Source organism: Sarcophilus harrisii, chromosome 2 (assembly GCF_902635505.1).
Source record: "Sarcophilus harrisii chromosome 2, mSarHar1.11, whole genome shotgun sequence".
In the NCBI taxonomy this organism is placed as follows: Eukaryota; Metazoa; Chordata; class Mammalia; order Dasyuromorphia; family Dasyuridae; genus Sarcophilus; species Sarcophilus harrisii.
In genome coordinates, this window is record NC_045427.1 from 228,925,977 (window position 1) to 228,937,675 (window position 11,699).

Sequence of the window (11,699 nt, forward strand, 5' to 3'; positions counted from 1 at the left end):
CAGTAGACTTCACAAAAGACATCATTTGGCTTTTTCCTCTTTCCAGTGCTAACAGTTCATAAAAGTGTAGATTGAATTGGCATTCCGTTCAGGACAGGAAGCACTTAGCGCGAGGCTTGAAATTGGAGTAGGCTACGTACCCTGTTATTTCATCTGTTTCTCTTCTATATTTCAGGTTATGTTCAGGAGGAGGAATTGAAGGAGGAGGAAGAAATCAAAGAGGAAGAGGAAGATGATGAAGACAGCAATTCCGTAGTTCAGCTTCAGGGCAGCAACGACCCGGGCACAGATGAGGAACTAGAAACAGGCACCGACCCGAAGGGTAGCTTCAGCTACCAGAACTCTCCAGGAAGTCATTTATCTAATCAAGATGCCGAAAACGAATCCCTTCTAAGCGACGCCAGTGACCAGGTGGCAGACATTAAAAGCGTTTGCTGTCGAGATGCCCAGGACAAGAAAGCTACTGTCCACCCCAAACTTCAGAATGAGACCCACAACTGCATGGATAAGATGACCGCTGTCTACGCCAATATCCTTTCTGATTCCTATTGGACCGGGCTCGGGCTCAAGCTGTCGAGCAGCGAGCGGAGAGGTTGCGACGCTCGGAACGGAGGTAACAAAAGTGACTTTGACTGGCATCAGGATGCCTTATCCAAAAGCTTACAGCAGAATTTGCCCTCGAGGCCCGTCTCCAAGCCCAACCTCTTCAGCTCGGTGCAGTTGTACCGACAGAGCAGTAAGATGTGTGGGACCGTGTTCACGGGGGCCAGCAGGTTTCGCTGTCGGCAGTGCAGCGCTGCCTACGATACCTTGGTAGAGTTAACGGTGCACATGAACGAAACCGGTCACTACCAAGATGATAACCGCAAAAAGGACAAGCACAGACCTACCAGCTACTCAAAGCCCCGCAAAAGGGCTTTTCAGGACATGGACAAGGAAGATGCACAAAAAGTTCTCAAATGTATGTTTTGTGGTGACTCCTTTGATTCCCTGCAAGATTTGAGTGTTCACATGATAAAAACAAAACATTACCAAAAAGTGCCTTTGAAGGAGCCAGTACCAACCATTTCTTCAAAAATGGTCAACCCGGCAAAGAAACGTGTTTTTGACGTCAACCGGCCCTGCTCCCCAGATTCTACCACCGGATCATTTTCGGAAACGTTTTCCTCCCAAAAGAACGCCAACCTCCAGCTGTCCTCCAACAACCGCTACGGCTATCAAAATGGAGCCAGCTACACCTGGCAGTTCGAGGCCTGCAAATCCCAGATCCTGAAATGCATGGAGTGTGGGAGCTCTCATGACACCCTGCAGCAGCTCACCACTCACATGATGGTCACAGGTCACTTTCTGAAAGTCACCAGCTCAGCTTCCAAGAAAGGCAAGCAGCTGGTGCTAGATCCACTGGCGGTGGAGAAAATGCAGTCGTTGTCAGAGGCTCCGGGAAATGAGACTCCGTCAGCTAAGCCATCCACCAATGCAGCTTCAGAATGTGCAGCCCCTCCGATGGAACTAAAGAAAGAGAGCAAAAAGGAAAAACCGGAGGAGATCAGCAAAGATGAAAAAGTGGTCAAAGGTGAAGAATATGAAGATACTCTTCAAAAACCACTGGATCCTACAATGAAATACCAGTATCTTAGGGAAGAAGACTTGGAAGATGGTTCCAAGGGTGGAGGAGACATTTTAAAGTCATTAGAAAATACAGTTACCACAGCTATCAACAAAGCGCAAAATGGGGCTCCCAGTTGGAGTGCATATCCTAGTATCCATGCAGCCTACCAGCTCTCGGAGGGGACAAAGTCCACTTTGCCTATGGGCTCCCAGGTACTCCAAATTCGGCCAACCATCACCAATAAGTTAAGGCCAATAGCTCCAAAGTGGAAGGTCATGCCCCTGGTTTCTGTATCCACAAACCTAGCCCAGTGCACTCAAGTGAAGAAAGAGCTAGAAGACAAGGAGGAAGCCCAGAAGGAATATGCAAAAGACAGCCCTGTGGCCGATGTATCCTCCTTGAGCCACAGTGAGGGTGAGTCTCTCCCCAAAAGTGAGACTTCTTCAGACTCCAGAAAGACTGATCCCCCGACCCCCAAAGAGGAGGACAGAGTGAGAGAGAACAGCACCAGAGAGAAATCCCAGTCTATGGAATCCACATCTTCTCTTAGCAATGGCTGCAGCACCACCAACCATGCTCCGGCCCTACCTTGCATTAACCCACTCAGTGCCCTGCAGTCCGTATTGAATAATCATCTAGGCAAGGCCACCGAACCTCTACGTTCTCCATCCAGTTCCAGCCCCAGTTCAAGCACAATTTCTATGTTTCATAAACAGAATCTCAACATCCTCGAAAAGCCAGTTTTGTCTCCGGCCCCATCCAGACCAGCAAGTGTGTCTAGGCGCTACGTGTTTGAAAACAATGACCAGCCCATTGATCTGACCAAATCTAAGAGCAAGAAGGCGGAGTCAGCGCAAGCACAATCTTGTACATCCCCACCGCAGAAGCATGCTCTGTCTGACATTGCCGACATGGTCAAAGTTCTTCCCAAAGCTACCACACCAAAGCCCACCACCACCTCTTCCAGGGTCCCTTCCATGAAGCTGGAGATGGAGGTCAGGCGCTTTGAAGATGTCTCTACCGAAGTCTCCACTTTGCATAAGAGGAAGGGCAGGCAGTCTAACTGGAATCCGCAACACCTTCTAATCCTGCAGGCTCAGTTTGCTTCCAGCCTCTTTCAAACATCGGAAGGGAAGTATCTCCTATCAGATTTGGGTCCCCAAGAACGCATGCAGATTTCCAAGTTTACTGGACTATCTATGACCACCATTAGCCACTGGCTGGCCAATGTCAAATATCAACTTAGGAAAACTGGAGGGACAAAATTTTTGAAAAATATGGACAAAGGACATCCCATCTTCTATTGTAGTGACTGTGCATCTCAATTTAGAACACCTTCTACCTACATCAGCCACTTAGAGTCCCACCTAGGCTTCCAAATGAAGGATATGAATCGACTGGCAGTGGAACAGCAAACCAAGGTTGAGCAAGAGATCTCCAGAGTATCCGTTCAAAGATCACCGGAAACTATAGCTGCGGAAGAGGACACGGACTCTAAATTCAAGTGTAAGTTGTGTTGTCGGACCTTTGCGAGCAAACATGCAGTAAAACTTCACCTAAGCAAAACGCACAGCAAGTCACCCGAACACCACTCACAGTTTGTAGCAGACGTGGATGAAGAATAGTTCTGAAGGTATGCGTTTGCTCCCAAGGTGAATTGTAAGGTCGGGATTGTAAGGAGCCTTGTAAAGAAGATGTATTTGCTTAGATGCAGCCAACATTCCCAAAGGTTCAAACAGCATGCCAGTTTGCTGGATTAGGACTTATTTCTTAAGAGAGCAAAGCATAATAGATGGGTGACAGCCAATTCTCCATTATCCCTGTCAGAGGGGCGGTGGGGCGCAGGGAGGGGAACCAAATAAACCTAGATACACGAAATTCACAGATTATCCTCAAACCTCATTTTAGCCAATAGTTTCAACCTCCTCTTCCACCAGCCTTTTTTTTTTTTTTTCTAGAGCTGCTTTCAAGGGGACATATTGGCCACCCAACCTTCTGCTAGAAGTTCTAACAAGGGCTTGAAATAGCCAAAAGATGCTCAGCAGGAGGGAGATGGAGGAGAAACTAAGGGGCAGACACAATATACAGACTGGTTAATCAGCTCCTGAATAACCAGAGGGCTGACTTTTTTCATTGTTACTTGTATTTAAACACTTTTTATTGTTGTTGTTCTACTTTTAACAGTAGTTATACTGCCCACTTTTGGGGGTGGGGGTGGGGGAGCAGACATGCCTTTTCTTAACCCTTAAGAAGAGGTTTTTGCATCTGCAACATAAGCGGGTTATAAAGTTCTTCTGTGCAGTCTATTCAGCTGAAAAGAGAGGAGGCTTATTTTCCTCTATCACTCTTCATATTTCTATGGAATTATCTCATTGTTCCCCTGTATCAAAGGTAGCATCAATGCATGCACATGGAATTTTACTCTCAATAAATAGTTTAATGACTTTCAACCCACCCATTGCCATTGTGCTCAAGGGTGACCAGCTTCAATCCTAATCCTGTCTTCCTTTGTTCCTAAATGTACCATATATGTTCAGTGCTTCACATTGTCATCAGACCCCAGACCACCTACTCCACCTCACAGGACAAAGGTTACATTTGGATGCGCAGCCAATCCATTCATTTTCGCCATCTTTGTGATGCTCTCTCAGAAGTGACTCACCTTAGGTCACTCAGATTTGACCATTTGACCATGGTTATAAACAGGGCCTAGCCTTGGAGGAAATGATGTAGTAGTCATAGAAGGTAGCCTGTCTCTCTTTAAATGCTCTTGGCTTAAGTTCCCTGAGCCCTTCTGGTGATCTAATATTAGATGACCCATTCTACCAGTTCACCTGGTCCCCCCCTCACTCAATATGGACTTCTGTACCCCTCATTAAAATTCGCTCACCTTACACGCCACTCCTAAATCAGACAGATTTCCCAGTCCTGATGGATTCTCTAACCTGACTCCAGTTTGGAGAAAGAAAATAAATTGGCATATCTGAAAAATAAATAAAGCCAATCTCAAGCCAAACTCAGGGTTTTTAGGCCAGTTTTGGGGACAAAGTAATTCAAACCAACAAAACAACTCATAATTAAGTGTTCCTGGCTTATTATGTGTTACCACTCCCAGAGAGCATTTACATTTCAAATACACCATCGATCCTTAACTCAAAGAACTTCAGATAGTATAAGCAAACCAATGAGGGAGATATTTTGCCAGGTAGGGATCCTTTTGTAATCAGCTGTATTCTACCATACAGATAGCATACTCTGCTACTTATAAAAGCAACCCTGTTTATAACTATGGCATGTGGCAGTGGCCAAAATGAACAGATTGACCATTATGAAGATGTGTCACTCAGGACTCTGCACACAGTGGGGGGTGGGGGGTTTTAGGGCCTTAGAGCTTTTGGTCAGAAAAAAAAAAAAAAAACAATCCCACTGCTCTACCTGCTCCTTTGGCCCAAATGAATCCTGTTGTTCTTTTGTTTGCATGTTTTTACCATGTTAATTAAAAATGATTATTGCCAGACTCCTGCCCGTCTTTCCAAGCTTCATTTGTATCGATTTTTACTAGTGTTGAAAGATAAGCCAAAGAACGCCTACTTGGGAGGTTGGGGGCGCAATCTGTTTACTTGATTTGTGACAGGTTAAGGTCTCCATAACTCAATTGTTTCTTGCCTTAAAAAGCAAGAAGAATATGAACTGAATGGCCAGAGAGATGCTTCAAATTCCATAGCAATGAATGCAACAAATCAAAAGAACAAATAGATAGTGGGTATTTGTTACATAATCAGGAACAATTTTCCACTTGTTTGGTTTGCAAAAATTTTTAAAAAATCAACATCACTACCAAAATATTACAAATAGGAAAAAGTTTTTTTTAAAAAAACTACCATCCAAAGAAGACATTTAAAGCATTAGAAAGCTGCAATGTTTATTCTAGAAACATGAAGGTAAACCAATAATTTGGAAACCCACACACAAGTCGTTTCTGTTAACTACATAAATTATTATTATTATTAATAGGGTATTTCCATGGCTTTTTGCTTGATGGATATTTCACAGTTAGAGCTTAAAGGTATCCTATTAGTCTTATCTTCATAATAAAACTAACTCCCCACCCCAACCCCCATATCAATTTTGTTGCCAAGATTCTGAGAAAGGATTAAAGTGAATCAGATGTGTATATCTAAGTCAGGGATTTAAAAAAAAAAAAAAAAAAAAAAAGGAAGGGAGGTGGAGGGGGGAGATATGAGGGAGGAGACCCATCCATAAATAAGAATAAGATCCACATTAGCTAATTTTGCACTTATACTTAGAAATAAGGTGTGTTTCTGATATTCTGGCCAGCCATCTAACAAAATGCCTGAATCTCTGAGGTTGTCACAGATCTGAGTATGCAGGCCATATCTTACCTGCTACAAAGCAGTGTACGTTTTAAAGAGCAGCGACAGAGTGATAGCCTTGTTATCTGGAGCTATAATTTTAGTTGGTATGTGTGAAAGCACAAATTGTACAAAATGATGGGCCATTTGGGAAGGCATTGTCTAGATTTTATTAAAAATGTTTTAGTTTTAGCATGCCTAATTTGGGGTAGGACATATTTTGACTCATGATTTTTTTTTTCCTTTCTGGGCTTATTCCCAGTCCACAATTAAAACATACCCCACCACACACACATACACACGTCAGAGAACAGTATTCAAAGACATTTTATCTTAAGAATAGGATGGGGAATATCATAATCCCACAACATAGGACTGCCCTAAGCAACTGAACTGTTTATTATATAAAGGCACACAAGGACACCCCATCTAAAAGTTTGTGTGAAATCTGAGCAAATTAGAATGTCTACCCTGCTTCTTAAGATGGATGTTTTGGTAGAGGGTTCCAAAATGGAATATTGAGGGTGGGAACAAGGACCTGGGTGACTGGGAGATAAGCTCATCTCTCCATGGACCATTCCTGGAATGAAACTCCATTCCAGGAGTTGGGCTACTGCTGATAGGGTCCCACTCTGGAAAGTGCCACTGAATGAATGGCAGTTGTCCCCAGGGAAAGGACAGCCATGTTTATTGCACTTGGGATACTGTCACAGCGTGTCAGTGTGTTTTTCATGGATCAAGGCAAAGTCTCTTGGGAAAAGATTTGAGGTGCAGGGTGGGAGACTTTAATCCAGTGGTCAAAACACACACATATGGTCCCATGGAAAACCAGATGTTGACAATGCACTGATGCTGACAATGCACTGATGCTGAAAATGGACTACTGTGGAGTTTTCCAAAAGCTATGCTCTGGAACCGTGCTATTCCAGGCAATGAGACTGGGAGAAGGCAATTCATGAGGCAATTGTTATGCTCACAATAATTTTTCCTTAAAAAAAGTGAAAGTTTGATATTTTCAGGATTTATGATGTCATCAATATGACATTAGCAAAAGAGATTTCAACCCCTTTATACTGTGGTAGAAAATATCCCCACCTTGAATTGATATATAAATTAGAAATCAGATACCAAGAGATTCCAAACTGAGAAACACTAAACTAATATGTCATCTTTTGAATGGTGGGTTTTAGCTGAGTGATCTGAACTAACTCTTCTTAACAGCAATAGGTTTTTATCTCTGTTGTACCTTCTCCCCTTCTTTCCTCGTTCAGGCTTCTGAAGTCTATAATTTGGGACTTGAATATAGAGTAACATTATTTTTCCTTTACTGCAATCTGCCATCAGGATCATCTTTTCATTTAACCAGATGCATTTTTTTTCCTTGCGCTAAATTGAAAATCTATGAACGGCAGGGAGTGCAATGTTTTAATTAGCTCATATTTTTTATATGGATTTATGTCTTTAAAATACATTTGTGTAATTCTTCAGCTAAATTAAAAACGTCTTTCCACAGAGGAGGAGGGAAGAGGAGGAGATTGGAAAAAAAAGAATAAAATTGTATGTTATCTACCTTAGTAGCTCTGACTGCAGATGGTGACCGTGATATCGAACGGAGAGGCCCAAAACAACTGCAGATGGTTCATTGTTGAGCTTTTCCATGGTCTGATTTTAAACTTTCCTTCCATTTCCAGAAGTCATTATCTGTGGAGGATCCTCTGGGAGAGCTTGGGGCAGAGAGTTTTGTTTTGTTTTGCTTCGTTGTTTTTTTTTTTTTTTTTTTTTCCCTAGCCCCTAATAACTAAACGGGCAGTTACCTGCTACAAGCTCATTTTTAAAGCAAAGCTACTGCAAAACAATCCCCCCAAAAGCCATCCAAAAAAAAAAAAAAAAAAGTCATAATGATAAACAGTTTTTCTCTGTGTTTCCTCCTTTGTCTTTTTTTTTTTCTCCCACTATCAAGTTTAAAGCTTCCACAGTGCTTTTTTTTTTTTCTACTTTATAGGAGACAAGTGACATTCTGTGGTAAATGGAAGAAAGAGCAGAGCGGAGCTGAAAACCTCTAATGCATTGACACTAACTTGCCCTCTATTGTTGAAAATGAGCAGGCAATCATGATTGTTCATCAAATGGCTCCTAATGCAGTTAAAGCATTCAGCTATAATTTCTCCTTGCATTTATAATTACTGTCATAGACTGCACACCTCAGTGAGCAGATTAAAGCTATAAACTATTTAGCCGTAGCTTTAAGATGAAGAACTTGATTTCTCTGGCAGACTCTATTTGTTAGGGAGCTTGACACTTCACATAAAAATGACTCAACTTGATGAAGAACAATGCAGTTTTAGCAATGCAGTGATTTTAAATCAGTCATTACACCACGCCCTGGAAGAATTGCAAAGCAGTTGGTTAAATGATATATAGGACGCAGAGATGGCTGGCTGCGTTAAGTGTACCAAAAATAGAAGGGGATTTGGTGTGCAGCTCCTTCCCCGGCTCTCCTCTGAAATAGCAAGAGTTTGTTGAAAAATCAGTGCATGTCATGTTCTCCTATTAAATCCAGTGTAAATGTTACATGAGGCTAACCCGGCAGGGGGAAGAGAATGCCTGAAGCCTAAGGCGGATGTCACAGTTTGGGGTTTGAGAGAACTTTCTGGCTGTCGTTCAGCGTGCACACCTCGGTGAGCCCAAGAAGCTAACAATACTCTTTTTTTTTCTTTCCTAGAGGATGAGCTATATTTAGGCAATGTGGGCATCTCAATCGGGACAACTCCATGCATGTTAGCTGTGACTCTTTCTTTAAAAAAAAAAAAATCTCTATTTTTTCCAGCTCTGAGGCTTAAAAAAAAAAGTTGGAACTCAGCAGCCCATTTTGTTCCAAAAGAAATTGAGGGTGACATTTGATTATTTGTAATAAAAAGCAGAAGATATAAGAGAAAAATTAACGTCCACTAAGACTAGCTCTATTTTTCTTTTTATGGGCGTCAAGATACTTGGTAATCCAAATTATTCATGTTGGAGCTTAATATGTGCTTTGGATCTATTCACTGAAATGGTACAGAAATCATCAGGGCACAGCGCTCTGTACAACACAACTCTGACCTAAGGGATGCTTCCAAAGAAACTCACTGTACAATTAACATGTATTTTTGCATATTATATATTTGAATAAAGTAAATGCGGATTCACAGATTTAGAGCTACAAGATAACTTGGAGGTCACCTAATCCAACTTCCTCATTTTACAGATTAAAAAACAAGAGGCCTAAAAGAGGTTAAATGATATGTCAAAGGTCACCTGAGTTACTAAATGGAGATTTGGGATTTGAATTCAGCTCCTTTTACTTCAAATCCAGAGCTCCTTGCCCTGTTCTCAGAAGCTTCTCATAAAGCATCCTTCCTTATTTAAAAATGTATGAAAACTTTGGATGTTATTATTGTCATGCAAGGGTAGAATAGGAACAAACCACTTCTAACAACCCCAGCATCTAAGCTGACAACGAGAAAATTTTGGTGTTAAGAACTGCTATCCTTTTGTACATATAAATGCCGGAGAGTTAACGTATCCTTGTTCCAGTAGGCACAGGAATGTGACATTACCAAGACCTCATGGATGATTGCTAGTACTCATGTTATTCCATGCGATTCCTGTAAATTGTTCCTAACTGCCACATCAACTGAATAGACCATTTTGACTGAATTGACCAGTATTTATTCTATTGTCATAGAGTCATAGAATGTTAGACTTGGAAGTGAATTTAGAACAGACTATTACGACTCTAAGGGACCTTAGAGCATAGATTATAGAATATTGGAATTGAAAGAAGCTTTAGATCATAAAATATGGAATGTTAAATGAGAAAGGGCATCAGAACATAACACAAAATATTAGAAATGAAAGAGACCCAAGAGACCATTTAGTCTGTACCCCCTGTTTTTACAGAATCGGAAACTGAGGTTCAGAAAGGGAATCCATAATTACATGGTGGTACATTCATGACTGGAATGTATTATCTCCTAACCTAGTAAATACAACTAGAGTACAGAACTTTCCAAATAGACGTCTGAATTTTATATATATACATATGTATACATGGAAGCCCTTTCAGTTCTGTTTGTAAGAACACAGAGAATCCCCTAGAGAGGCAGATGTGATTAAATCAGGTGGGTCTGTACAGCAGAAAGGTATAACATATTATACACTTCTATTCCCTTTCTCCTTCACCTACAAGCTGAATAATGCCTTGGTACCTGGCTCATCTCAGTGGACTTGTCTTTGGTTTGTGCCAAGTAATAGGTACCATTGCAGTAGCCGCCACCTCTCCTATTCCCTCAGAGACACTGAGCTGCTTCTCAAGGAACGGCACTTCATTATTTCTGTGAATTGGCAAATTTTCTGCTGTTCCTGCTTTGGGAAAAGAAGCAGGCCTGGCTCACCTGGTGATTTGTGTTCATTTTCTGCTGTCATATTTGTTGTTTGAGAGAATTTGAGTTTCTCTATATATAAAAAAAAAGAATTTAATTTCATCCTTGCTTATTTAGAAAGCCCCACACGTCAGTCAGAGAGCTGAGAATTTTGAATCCAGTCAGAATTGCAAAGTGAATGGAGGTGTGGAGAATGCATTTGTACAGTACTATATATTTGTCAAAGCCCTTTCATATCCATTAACCCCTTTGCTCCTAGCATCCAGTTCCCTGACTCAATTCCTTTCTCTTTCCACTACACCATGCTATTTCGTTTAATTCATCAAATTCAACAAATGTTTTTAAAACATGAACTCTGGGCAATGTACTAGGTTTTAGGGACACAAAATAAATACAATCCAGTCACTACCCACAGGAAGACTATAGTCTAGAAATCAATTAATGAAGTAATCAGGTATTGACTGTGTTCCTACTCTTGGCTCATTCTTGCATTAAATATGGGATAGGGAAAATACAGAAATGCACAGAATATTATCCATAGACTCATAAGACTGATAGTCTAATTAAGGAGACCAGACACATGCATGAAAAGAGAATTCAAACTACAAGGGAATATATATATATATATATATATATATATATATATATATGAAGAAAAAAATGAATAACACAAATAATAAATACTAAAGTACAAAGAACACTGAGCTTGGTTGGAGGGAGGAAACTAGGAATCAAATGTTGCTCTAAGAATTGGTTCAAGGAACTCCCCATATCTGGTCCTTAATTTCTTCATCTATTAAGTGAGGAATTTGGACTAAATGGTCTCTAAGATCACTTCTAAATATAGATGTATGATCCATCCTATGGAGAATTTTAGAGAAGATGGACCCACTTCTTAGCTGATGTAGGTAGGGAAGGTTTCATGGTCAAGGTTCTATCTGAGCTGGGAATAAAGAATCACTAGATTGCAGTTCCTTGCATAGAACACTCAATTTTCCCATCTCTTTGCCCCAGTTTTGGCTATGCTACTACTTGGAATGTTTCTTCTCTCCCCTTCACCCCACTCCAGCTTTCATCTATTAGAAGCACAAGTTTGCTTTAAGACTCAACTCAAAAGCTAACTTCTGAAGGTTTTTCCCTGCCCTCTCTACTGTTAGTCTTGCCTTCTAAGAATATCTTACATCTATTTGATCTATTTGATATGCATCTTTTATGTATCCATGTATTTAAATATTTTTTCCCATTAGAACATAAATTCCTTGAAGGCATGGACCACTTTTGTCTTTCTTTGTAATT

At 41.0% G+C, this 11,699-nt stretch overlaps 1 protein-coding gene across 2 annotated transcripts in view; it reads left to right on the plus strand.

The window, feature by feature from the left end:
- Positions 1 to 5,126, plus strand: part of TSHZ2 (teashirt zinc finger homeobox 2) — a 274,614-nt gene extending 269,488 nt beyond the window's left edge. Inside the window, exons 2-3 of one of the 2 annotated variants that reach the window (XM_023494514.2) lie at positions 176 to 3,242; positions 3,568 to 5,126. In XM_023494514.2, coding sequence (XP_023350282.1) covers positions 176 to 3,234 — 3,059 coding nt within the window. In that variant the 3' untranslated portion in view covers positions 3,235 to 3,242; positions 3,568 to 5,126. Of the gene's footprint in view, positions 1 to 175 lie in introns of both variants that reach the window. The other variant, XM_023494513.2, reaches the window with a different exon arrangement.
- The last annotated feature ends 6,573 nt before the right edge of the window (positions 5,127 to 11,699 follow it).